This window comes from Thunnus albacares, chromosome 18 (genome assembly GCF_914725855.1).
Source record: "Thunnus albacares chromosome 18, fThuAlb1.1, whole genome shotgun sequence".
Classification (NCBI taxonomy): domain Eukaryota; kingdom Metazoa; phylum Chordata; class Actinopteri; order Scombriformes; family Scombridae; genus Thunnus; species Thunnus albacares.
Genome location: NC_058123.1, coordinates 23,256,601 through 23,270,150, shown reverse-complemented (window position 1 = coordinate 23,270,150; position 13,550 = coordinate 23,256,601). Strand labels below are relative to the sequence as shown.

Genomic DNA, 13,550 nt, shown 5'->3' with positions numbered 1-13,550 from the left:
TCTTGCTGCAAAAGGACACTGATACACTGTGACGTTTTCAGCTCAGAGTCCTATTGTATATGCACATGTTATCTCAGATGATATTCCAGACATCATTGGATAGGACAGAGGATGTATTGTAGGCTAATGGGGATTCTGTTATTATTATTAAATACTGTAGCACCAGTCAAATTTTGCAGAGACTTGGAGAGATTATGCTATTATTTAACTGTTATGTTTAGTTATTGTCTTACTGTATGCCTGCTGTGCTGCTGAGGTTGAACCCATTTGTTATAATGCATAAGAATCAATGGGTACACACCATAAGCTTAGTTCTGTGAACAACGGCACGGCCTTTGTATATGTACTTATACTAACGGCTCAGTTTTCATGCAGATGCAATATCAGTGGATGCACAATCACCAACACAAAGCACTTTTTGTGTTTGTACCTGTATTTCTGTTTGTCTCCAAACAAACGTCCTTGTACCAAAATTGATGTACAAGCACAGCTGTGGTGCAGCTGTAGAAAGGATGAACCTGCATCTGCGATACTGTTTCTAAAATTGCACCTGCATTTCCAGATATGTTCTTATTGTACAGAGACATTTCAGTGGATTTAGTTGGCAAAGGTTTATGCACAGATCCCTCCACAGATCACATAAACCCTATTCAGTTTTTCTGTCTTTCTCATATTATCTGGTACATGATTAAGATGCATCTCAAAATTAATTTGATTGCTATCAAGGACGAATCTGTTCTGGTTTAGATTAGCAGGCGTTCTTAGCAATAATATCATCTACAAATCTAGGATGTATTAGGGCCTTCCATTTATATTGATTAAATCCTTGAGGCCATCAAGAATCACTCAAGCTTTCCATGTTATCTCTTCTACTACTGGGGACAATTCTTTAAACACTAGGCTAGTCCCTCTCAGGATTTCACGCCTTGAGAGTCTGGACACAGTGCGTGTCATGCCTTTCCCCTGTGGCAATGTGTGAGGGGACTGATCAGGATGGTGGCTGCCAAGTCATCTCTGATTGTCAAGGGAAAATTGTCTAGTCTGAAACCACCAGGATCCCCTCCAGATTCTCATTTGTTCTGCCAACAACTAGAAGCTCAGGGGGGTTGGGAGGGTGCAAACACAACCCAAGGGTAGATTGTTACAAGGGGACACAAGAACCACAAAGGACATTGGGTGTTTGTCCTTGAGGTAAACAAATCCTCTTTCTCTCTCCAAAATTCTACATCAGACTCAAATTTTCATGATGTATCTTGTCAGTTATTGGCTTGTCTCTGGACATCACATTAGCCCTGCATGGCATTTTGAATGCCCGGAATGTGCTGTGCTCTGAAGAAGAGAAGATCCCTTGTGGAAAAGCATCATGGGTTCTCTGTATTAATCAGAGAGATGTGAAGTATTAATCACCAACAGATACACTACATACTGCCATCCTGCATTGGTGAAAAGGAAGGACCCCTGACCGTAATGTTTGCCAAGTTATTCCTGGCCCCTTGCCAGCTTGTTGGAACTTTCACTTTGGCTAAAGCTGAGGGAGATACATAGGCCTTACTATGAGAGAGAAATTACTTTTGTGCTGTTACATGAAAGTAGAAGCTCTTTCAGAGGTCGCCACAGGCAGGTGGTGGAGGCAAATTGCTCCTTCAGACAAATTAAGAATGTTCTGCTCTATTGTGAAAGGCCACTAGTATTATCCAGTTGTCCTGCAAAAAAACAAACCAGTAGCAGAGAATTTTAGTTCCCTTTCTACCACAGGAATGTTCAACTTCTGCAAGACTGCAGAAATGAAGCACATTCAAGAGTGGTTAGTCTTGAATGCTGGCGGCAGAAGTGATGAAGCCTGGTGGACTCTGGGGACAAAAACATCTTTAGCCAACCACTCCTTTCATGCAAATTGATGGAAAAATCACTGTTTCCAACTTATGGCTGAAAGCCATCGAGCAACTAATGGCTGTTTGCAATGCTTGTGTTTGAAGAGGTGTGAGCATTAGAGTGAATTACAATACTCAGTGAATTACAATACTCCTCATTTACCATGCACTTGAAGAAAATCATTTTGTAGGAGCATCATGAGTTTTCACAAATAACTGCTTGGTTGTCTGTGTTCATGCAACAAACATTTGAGTTGTGCTGAAATTAATACACAATACATTATAGCAGCAGCGAAGCTACATAAAAAAGAAACAAGACGATACATTTTGCTGTCTGAAAATTGTCATTCAGCAGGGTATGTAAGCAACATCTCTTGAATTGAGATGTAAGAGATGTGACTGCAACTGCTTTCAAATTGCTGCCATGTCACTGCATTTGACCGCATACTGGATTTACTCAATGTCTACACAAGCAGAGTGTAAAAATCAACATTTTGCACTTGATGAAAAAAACAACATACTATTTTGTAGTGTGAATGTTGGATGTACCATGTCATGCGCAACATGTCAGAGATTGAGCCCAAATGCTATATATACTGTATATTTCTTATATCTATACATAAACAAGGCTGCTGCAATGCCAGTGTATGATCCATTACCAGTTGCAATTGTGTATAATATTGCTTATTGATTATAATGACAGAAATTAAGTGGGTAGATGATCTACTTATTCCATTTTTTCTCCCAGCTTTTATCCATCACCTGATAGGATGAGTTTCTGTTTAAGTGTATGTGTGCCTGCGAGGGTTGTATGCCTCTGCTTTTGTGTCTGTGTGTTTCTCGCACATTAATGTGCAAGTGTTCACAGCACAGCCTAAGCCTTTACTGTGAGTTGTTTCTGTTTGTGTGCTCCGTTGAAATTGTCTAAGGTATGACAATTTGTGCAGCTGTCTTCACTCATATCCACCTGAGAGGTAGATAAAGAGTTGAGTGATGACTTGTCAGCCAGTTTGATAACGTCAAAGTTCTGCTCAGGGCATACTCATCTGAGCCTTACTGTATGTTACAGAAATCTGCTTCACACTGACAACAATCTCAACTTGAGCAGAAAGAAGTTGAGTCGGGATCATTTCCAGCAGATTCTGAAAGCTTTAGAAATTGCTTAGCCTGGCAAAACTCACAGCATTTGTGTTATTAAGAAAAATTTAGATTTCCCTGTAGCCAATTCCCTCTTTTAAAGGTTAAGTCTTAAAGTAGAAGGTTTCAGAGCACAAATGCTCAGAGGCAAACTAGTATATGCGGGCTGAGTGTGCCTCTGCCTCTTTCAATGCGAAGCTCAATTCAAAGCTTGTGGCTCTCCAATGAGAGTAAAATGTCAAAAACACTTAATTATTTGTAATAACATCTCAACAAGCTGGAATTGACCTGTGGGAAAGCAATGACATTTAAAGGTCCCAAATTATTCACACACTATTTCTGATTTACAAATACTGAATGTATTTTATACTCTGCATATGGGTGTAAAACTACAAATTAATAATAGATAACAATAAATTGAAAATGTAAGCACCTGTTAGGCACTTCAGTTTTGCATTACTGTATTGAAACATAGCATCATATATTGTTTAACTCTTTCTAAATAATGTATATTTACCTGTTGAAACTGCAAACACCCAGGCAGTCAGTTTAACTATTGTGTGAATGAAGAAAATGTGCTCACGTTAACATTTTACATTAAAGTTGGTTCCTTTGAATTCATCCAAAAATATCGGACTATAGACTAAATATATATATACATATGTTGTCATAATTTATAAATACAGTGTGTAAGAAATCCATTCGTGTTCTAAGGTATGGTGAACCTGAAAAGAAAATTCAGGAAAAATGTGTGACATTACTTGCTTGCACTTACCATGTAATTAGCTTGTCTCACTGAAATAGTTATAATTTGGTCTCTAGCCATTGTTCAGATGCAGATCAATGCTTGTCTAGAGGGTAATTTAAAAATCCATTGTTGCAAACAATACATAACATGAAGTGACAAAATGTTTAGGCAGCCAGGACCAATTAGACCTTTTTCGTTATTTCATTTTTTCAGCTTTAATTAACATTTTCAAAATGAGCACCTGTAAGACTTCTGTGTATTGAGCTTTCATTCAGTCCCTGTTAGACATCAGGGAAGTCACTCCACCTCAGCCTTCTAAGCTATCTAAGCACATGGGATTTCATCATCTGCTTAATTGCTTACCCTAATTTGCTTTGCTGGCTGTGTCACAGCCCCATTGTAGTGTTATCAAACCACTGGGCACTGTAATTAACTTTACATTGTAACCACCACCTCTGTAACTGGCAGAGACCAGCTGTTAAATGGTTTTAACTTTGTCCTTCTTTTTTTTTTTTTTTTTCAATTTCCTTGCAGAATGAGTACACATGCCCACGCCCCCTACCTGGTGCCTGGCTGGGAGATGTGTCTACCATCCATTAACCCAGAAAGGAACTGCTTTGGATGGTGCAGCAAACCACCATCAAACAGGGATACAAGAGAGAAGGACATATGCAGAGAACCCATCAGGATCCTACACCCATAATTCACATTCAAGGATACATTTAAAATGGTCCTCCATGCTAACAAGGGCACTCACGGATGAAGATAAAGATGAGATAATACTGTCTTTTTCTTTTTCTTAAGATTTTATAATGTCTTCTAATTTTTGGCCTGTGCTCTTTGGTCATCAGCTTTGCTGTATTCCGTCTTGCTTCATCACTACACAAGTACTGACACAGATGGTTGCGGAAATGTTGTCCCACGGTGAATAGCAGAACCACAGAAGAAGACTCATGAGCACTAATGGATGGTTATAACCAGCATGGGAGATTACTGTATAGACTATAACAGCTTATTGTCTCCATGAGGGCACCGGGGCATTGTTTTAAACACAGGCAAAAGACTCTGCAAATTCAAGAGGCTTTAAAATTGTTTAGCTGAGCAACGAATCATTAATGAAAATGCACTGAACAAGGAGCTCTGACCGCTCTGCTAACAAAGCTGTGTATAATTTAAAGTGGGTTTGCATATTTTGATTCCATATGAAGCATCATGTCATCATCTTTCAAGACTTCTTTCAAAATCTTTTTAAAGAAAGACTAATCAAAGGCTAGGATGGTGTAAATGTGCCTCATTGGAGCAGAAAGATTACGAAAGCATTCACTGAGTTTCTGTGCACCTGTCAGTAAGGAAGGATCTGCTCCATCAGGTGGAAATCAAGTCAGCAGCTGGAAGATATTACAAATGTGTGAAAAGTTGCCAGAACCAAGCAAACTATCCCCTAGCCAATGACTTTCGGTGAAGGTTTTTTTTTTGTTTGTTTGCTTTTTTAAAAAGTTTTTCTAAGTTGTTTCTAATTGCAATCAAACCTCACTATCTAGTTTGATTTGGAGGACAGAAAGGGCAATCAGAAGCAAAAGAGGAAAAAAGAAAAAGCTCCTATCAACGGTAAAATGTAATTTTCTGATATAATGTTGTTAATGTTGTACTTTATGAGTATGTGTTTCTGCCATTTTCAGCACCAAATACCAAAGAGCCAAATTGATCCTTTTTTTTGGCTTTTGGCTCTCCCAACCATGGGTTGTAACAGATCCAGGATTTGCTCTCTTAAAAAAAAAAAATTCCACGGAAAATCAAAAGAAGCCTCAACTTCTAACATGTCCAGCAGTGCTCCGTTACAGCTTTTTTCATGTGTGTTGTGTACGTCTTTGTGAACAAATGATCTTGCAATGACAGTCTTCATTAGGAGGATCTTGTCTGAAAGATAACTTTGAGCACTGTTTATTTTTATGACTTCTGTTTAATACATGCTTCACTTTCCTTAAAATAATCAGCCCACCTCTCTCCCCTTGGAGACTGCAGATGTTGCTGTGCACAGTTGTGCGTGTGCTTGTGTTTCATCCATTCTGAGTTCTCAATTATATTTGAGGCACATTGAGTTGTGAATTGTTTGTTTCAACCTTTAAACATAACTCTTTCTACACTGGAAAATGGTAATTTTCTATTGTAAATTTCTGCTTTCCCCCTTGAATTTGTTGATATTTAGTAAGCAGCTGTATTCTTTGTTCACTTTCAACAGTATGTTTTATAATGGAAATAATGACTTTATTGGTGAGCAATATGAATTGGTCAAATTAAAATATTCATTAATCATTTTTTGTGTTCAAGCTCTATGGGTGTATCAAGCATTTTCTGATTACGTGTGTGTGTGTGTGTGTGTGTGTGTGTGTGTGTGTGTGTGTGTGTGTGTGTGTGAGCTTGCTGTCCGCTGTAATTTAATAAGCTTGTACCCTGTTCCATGTTTTCATTCACACCCCTTGAAATCTGTCCTATTGCCCACAGATCTGTGGTGACGAGGCTGTCACATCAACATTAGCCTCATTAATTTAGAGTGCAGAACATTGATCTCTGTTCGACCGTTCTGTTCACGGTGACACTCACTGCGGGCCCCACCGGCCCTCTAATTATGCTTCTTGTGTAATGTGTTGTATATCTCAAGAGGGGGCCCTGCGTAGTGAATTTTTTCCACGTTCGCTGCACTTGGAACATGTCAAGCTGTCAACTCAGAGGTCCAGATGGCCAATCTGCCCGGCGCTTCCTGTGGTATTTTCACTCCACTTTACCTACACCCCTCCCCCTTTCTCCCTACTACATTTCTCCCTCGTTCATTTTCCTCTCCGTTGGGTATCCACATCTCACTCCCTTTCAGTGTCTCCACATTATTCATGACGTTTTGGGTTGGTTCTCTTCATCTCTATTACAGATTTTTTTTCCTCTTATCCCCTGTAGTGTCTGGCCATGCAGATAGTTTGAGATTTGCACATAGTCACCTATACTTGGGGTGAGCAAACATATTTGACAGGATTTATTGCAGGGCTGTTGAAAAAGACTGCATTAGTTTCAGCACAGTGTGCCTACTGCAAACTGACAGCTGAGTGTACATACAGTATGTGTCAAGGTTTTGAGGATTCCAGCTTTGAGATTTCTGCTGTCATCCTGATACAGTGCGGTTGAATGGAATTTTGTTTGTGGTGCTCAAACAATTAAAAAATGACATTTAATTCCAAAGAAAGTCCTGACAGCAAAATCTGCGGATTATCCAGAGTAAATCAAAATACACTTTTCTGTAGAATTTGTCAAACGGGATTTCTCAATACTCCGGGGAACACAGACAGAATTTCATTCACTTCAACTGGTGCTGAAACTTAAGAGATGGACATCTCCAAACATGGGCACATACAATGAAACTATTTGTGTGTCACATTGATAAACAAAACATTGATAAACACAATGATAAGTTGATTGATCAATTATATGCTTTATTGACAGCAGGTAGAAGAGACAGACAGGAAACATGGTGAAAGAGAAGGCAATGACATGCACCAAAGGTCCCTGACAGGAATCGAAGTAGGGACATTGTTATCATCTTCACCAACCACTGGGCTACCAGGCCAACCATTGACATAAAATAAACCACCAACAATTTTGATTACTGATTAATTGTATAAGACATTTATCAAGCAAAAAAGCCAGCTTCTGGAGTGTGAGGTTTGAAAATGTATTTTGAGTTTTGAATTGTTGGTTGGACAAAACAAGCTGTTTGAAGATGTCACCATAAGATCTGGGATAAGGGGCATTTATCACTACAATTTATAAAATGAACATTCAATTATGTAAAAAAAAAATCAGATTAATTGAGGATGAAAATAATTGGTAGTTGCAGCTGTAGTAGTGATACATATGAAAGATTTTTTTGTCATTTGACTGAGCTCACCCTTTAAATATCTTGTCTTTTTTCCTGTCATGCATATTGTACATCTCTACGGTTGGTATAATCCACTGTAGTTCTATGTTCCTCTCTTTCCTTTCTGTGTGTCTGTCTTATTCTCTGCTGTTCTCTATCATCTCCGTAACTCGGTCCCTGTCTCCGGCGCTGCATGTGCAGTGGCAGCACAGACAGGGCTGTATGCCTGAGAGCAGACACCATGCATTATTCATGTGGCTTGGGCTCCCTGTTGACCCGAGTCCAAACAGTTGGCAGTCTAAAACACTTCCACAGAAAGGCCTCAGGAAAAAGATGTTAAACTAAGCAAAATACACTGATGTAAGATTTATCAAGCTGCCACTATGACACTGTAAACAACGTAACTTTCAGACATGGCCTCTATCTACTATTTCAGACTGGGTGATAAAGGGCTAGTTTAAAGTATGTGACAATGTCTGAAGCAAAAACATGCACACACAGGCCTGGCAAGACAATTACCATAAAGAGACTTGTCAAAGTTAAAATTCAGACGGTATGATGAGAGATAATTTTATGGTGACTTGAGAGATGGTCAGATACAATGAAGCTCACAATAAATGCATCAGAATTTAGAAACCACATATTATGCATGAAACTGGTACTTATCACATTTAATCATTTTGTGAAAATATCGAGATGTCCTAAGGAAAAGCTCAGGCAGACAATCTTGGAGCAAGAGAAAATAGCAAACATGATTAGCAATCCTAGAAGCCTTGATGTATATATATTTCATCCCTTAGAAGATTTTTCTGATTGGCACAGGCCTCAGCGAAAACAGCAAAACAACCCTTTGATTCCAGTGTTCCCCCTCCTCCTCTTAGTCTTCGCTTCAAATAAATGTGCCACTAATAACTCTGCCTAATCTCACAAAGGCTGACTCACCAACGAATCATTCTTTTTATGTAAGGCATGTTAATTTGATTTGACACTCAAATCTTAAGTTTCATTCAGGAGCCGTTTTTTTTTTTTTTTTTTTTTTTTTTTTTTTAACAGCAATGTACATGCCTCTCTAGGAATGACTCCTAATCACTGATTACCTCATATAATCTCCAGCTTGGACTGCAGCTCACCAGGTGGCTTTTACTTTAATTATGACTGTCGGAACAATTAGTCAGCAACTGCTCCAGAGAAATGGAGTAAGAAGCTGAAACACCAAACTCTGTCAGTGAACGAATGGTGACTCTTTATTTAAGCACCAGTTATTTCAAAACTGCTTTCGCAAACCCACACCAGGAGTGCCATTCAACAGATGATCTGTTTCAGCCATCTGCTCCTGACTGGGGGACTGCAGGGTTCTCATTGAGATCATATCCGATACCATCATCGCCAACTGCTGTTCTGATGCTTTCTCCTCCTCCTAACTCGTTTTTCTGATCTTGAACCTGGATGAGCATACAGTGCCATCATGGCAACTAAGGAAATATTTATCATCTGACAGTGCAGCCCATAAAGCATGTCCCAATCCCCAGAATTCATCACAGTACACATCTGCAACCTCTTCCAGAGGTCAGCAACTGAGCTATAATAAGATAAAGCAGTGTACTCCTTCCACAATGTCATTTAAGAGCAATTCCAGTATGAACAAACCAGGACTCTGGGAAGAAATTAGGAAAAGGCAATCAAAAGGAACTTTATTTCATTAAGCCTAATGCATAAAATATTTTTATTTTAAATTCAAAGTATGTAGAGAGTTGATATTTGGTGACTTTGAGCATGTCACTCCCCACAAGAATACACCAAACTCAGCACAGCAAGTGGCCACTACCCAATAAAAGCATCTCCAACCACTGCAGGGACTACACTATCTACACCATCAAAATCTGAACACAGCAATCCACCTGATGTGCAGCAGCAGATATGCATGTCAGCTATGCAGTAGATAATTATCAACTACGGATATTAAAATCAGAAATTCATTCCTTGGAGCAGACAGTCTCTTTTTATGAAACGCCATGCAGCCTTGACAAGCTGCAGATGACCATCGGTACACATATATGAGCTCAAGGTTGGCTATGAGCGCAGCAGACTTGAGTAGCAGCATAAACCAACTGAGCAGGAGCTACGTAAATAGAATTATGATATGAAGAACAGCAAAGTAAGCCGTCAAATAAACACATCAGTTTGAGTTGAATATTTTCTTAATGTTTACCTGAGGTCTGTGGAGAAAATGTGAACGTGACTACCTCCCCATATTGATTTTCCCACAGAGCCAGTAATACAGGGAAGTAATTATGTGAGTGAGCTGTAAGCAAGTTGTTTTTACATTCTGAAAGCTATACAATATTTTCTACTAGACATCAGAGTCTGCATGGAACACATTAACCAGAAAAGACAATTTAGCCCCATAACACTTAAACATGAGGATTTTTAAAAAAAAAAAAAATAATAAACAGCATGTAAACATTTCAAAGCGCCTGCCAAACAACAACCAATAGAAAAATGAGATCATCCATGACAAGGTATTTACTCACAATCAATACCAATATGAAAGCAGCGCATGAGATGATAGCAACATGAGAGCAAAAATTAGTAGCAAGCACACAGCAGCCAGCAGTGATGTCTGGCATCTCAGCTGATGATTAAATCCCTATTTAGGAAAATTGGGGTGTTGACAACAAGGGCAGAAAATCTCAGCTTCCCGTCTGGAGTGGTGTTAGAGGCAACAGTTGACGTGACCAACAGCCCACTGCAGAGTCCCCTACCAGGATTTGTAGTTTTTTCTCCACAAAATAATGATTGACAGTCAGCAGGCTATGGCTTGAATATGAAATATGGTCTATAAATTGTTGAGTTGATGAGTTAGTGAGGCATCACCCATAATAATCTTTACCTCAATTTATAATGATTTTGACCAACAGTGTACTTTTTGCATATTTCTGCATGGCTGTATTAAGTAAATGAAAATAGAAGTTAATTACAGAAGTTCAAGGTAGATCAAAGTATGAGCCAATGGAATTCATTGAAAATGACTGACAAATATTGTTGTAATAATATATCTTAGGCCCTGAAGATGATTTAATTTATGATTGAAATGCATGAATCCCTTAACAAATGGTTTTACCAATGCATACTATCGCATCACCTTGTTCGTTACCTTGGCTTTCATGCTGAATATATTGAGCCTGTAGCGACTAAAGTCAACAAATTGACACTGAGTCTCCATCATCTTTTTCTCATTAGCGGATGCCTGGAATGTGTGCTGCTGATTGACCCTGGACATGTGTTGTTGAGGTTAGTATGCACATTGGAAGTACATTTTGTAAGACTGGACTATGACTCTGAATAGACCTGTCTGACCATGTATGTATGAGTGCTGTATGAGTCCTGTGACATTCGTGTTGCTCTTCAGAATAATGGCTGTCTTGAGCATTTCTCCATTACAAAGTGATTCAAATGTTGACTTAATTAACTTCTGAATTTCTTTAAAATGAGACTAGAATTATTAAAATATGCAGGAAAAACATATGGAAAGTTTTCATAAAAAAAACACTGCATATTGTTTATTCCACATAGTTGAAAACAAAACAATAGGTCTGGTGACTAAGTCCAAAGGAAGTCAAGTTTATCAATAAATCAAAGTTGAAAACACCCATGGGCAATGAAAATGCTGTAAAATAATAAACGAAATACATTTGATACACCAGAATAGCAAAACAACTCATCATACATGCAAAACACAAACACTAATACATTCACAGCCGTACAGACTTGCATAAGAATTCTTGAGAACAAAATGAGTTTTGCAGATTTGATTCAGTGAGGGTTCTTCCACAGTCCAGGGCTTGCAACCTCTAAAGCTTGAGCTCTCTGTGGAATCGCTGAGAGCTTTCTATGAACTGACCTAAAAGGTCTGTGCCATCCAGCCCATTTAAAGCCTTGAAAACAAGCAGAAGAAACCCTACAGTCAACTCGGAATTGAACTGGGAGCCAGTGAAGGGAGTGAAGTGTCAGGGTGAGGTCATGTCTTCTCCTGGAGCAGCAAAAGCTGAGAATCAGTGTTCTGCAGCAGCTGTTAACGGGACGCAAACAGGAAACTAATGATGTTGTGAGAAGAGTTACCTCCAGGTGCAAAGAGATGCAGCAGTGCATGCTTGTATCCAGATGTTTCAGAAAAATAATTTCGCTTTTAAGATCGTCCTATAGAGTCCTAGATAGAGTCCTACTATCACTACTTTGTTGATTTTTTTGCATGACGTCTGAAACATTCTCAGCACCTCTACAGTGACCTTCCCTCCATGATATTTTGTGCCATCTACTGTGTAATGTTAACCAGGGAATTTTATACAATTGATTATTTGCTAAAATGTGAAAGGTTTAAGGAGACAGATAGCTGGGTATTGTCCACATAGCAATGATAAGTTGCCAAGCACATTAAAATCAATGGGTTTTGTCTCCTAAGGGAGGCATATTAAGGATAAATTAGACCCAGGATTGAATCCTGTGAAGAAACAACTAGCCCATAAAATGTAATAGGCTACTACGCTACAGACAATACGGGGAGAGGGGGGGGGGGGGATCCAGAATCCTATATTACCAACATGACTTTGCAAATGGAAATGAGGGATTATCTGTGTTTCCGCAGCAGTATCATACTTTTAATTATATTAATTTAAAAAATACATGTGCCATTCACTCTCGTCATCTCCACCATCTCACGGGTCAGGTTGTGCAGTAAATGAGGCCCAGAAAACCACCTAAGAAAGATTAATGCTTCACACTCTCTCTCTCTCTCTATCTCTCTCTCTCTCTCTCTCTCTCTCTCTCTCTCTCTCTCTCTCGCATATTCTCTTTTTTTTTTTTTTTTATTCTGCTTTAAAAAAAAAAACTAACCTTGATTGAAATGACCTAGTAATTACTAAACCAATTTTAAATGTTCCCTTGGAAAAACATCTGGAAAGAAGATAAGTCCACTACTCTTCAGTAATTGCCTTTTCAAAGCAGTCAAATTCATAGCAGATGATTAAAAATAAAGATATAAATAACTGAGTGGTTTGTTTATGGCTTGGAGTATTTCTGTTTTGTTACTGTTTTTAATCATTTTTTGTATTTTATGTTCAAAAAAAGTTTATATATTTCATCAGTATTCTTGCAGTTCATAGTGGCATTAATTAATGTGGAAATGAATAAATAAATATTTATCAATCCATCCGTTCTCTGAATACTCCTGTTCAGGGTTGCAGACGACTGGAGCCGATCCTAGCACACACTGGCTGGGAGAGGCAAAGTTAGGAGGTCACTAGTCTATAACAAGCCATAAATAAATATGATATAAAAATGAAGCATACTGCATACATGAGTGAAAAGATGAGAGTGTGTTTGCATCACATCCTGTTCACACATTCACAGAGCAGCTGAGGATCATCTCCCCAAGTAGCTTCAAGCACCCCTTATATCATTTACATGCAGTATACTGTATGTATATGTACAGATGGCTGACAAATGAAAGGGTATAACCTACAATACAGTACATAAAACGTCTTAGAAAGGTGTTTGGCTGCAAAGAGCCTCTAAAACAGCTTCAGTGCTTCTTGGTGTAGAAGTCTCTGGCTCTACTGGAGGGATGAACAGCACTCTTCTAAAAGATATGATCTCATTTGGTATTTCGAGTTGGGTAGTAGAGAGCACTGTTGAATACGTCACTCAGAAATCTCCCTAGGTGTTCAGCAGGGTTGAGATCCAATGACAGCAAAGGCCATACCATCTCATTTTCCTACTCATAAAACCATTCAGTACTTGTGAGAGACATTTGAACCCTCTTCTAAAAGTCACTTTTCATCTTTCGTCATCTTCTTCGAGCTCAATTGGATCTGCTCAGTATGTCAAAGAGCCT

The 13,550-nt window shown here is 38.8% G+C and overlaps 1 protein-coding gene across 1 annotated transcript in view; it reads left to right on the top strand.

The window, feature by feature from the left end:
- lrrtm4l1 (leucine rich repeat transmembrane neuronal 4 like 1) overlaps nucleotides 1–6,039 on the top strand; it is a 49,490-nt gene extending 43,451 nt beyond the window's left edge. Inside the window, exon 3 of the mRNA XM_044333376.1 lies at nucleotides 4,291–6,039. Coding sequence (XP_044189311.1) covers nucleotides 4,291–4,356 — 66 coding nt within the window. The 3' untranslated portion in view covers nucleotides 4,357–6,039. The remainder of the gene's footprint in view (nucleotides 1–4,290) is intronic.
- Nucleotides 6,040–13,550: the final 7,511 nt, after the last annotated feature.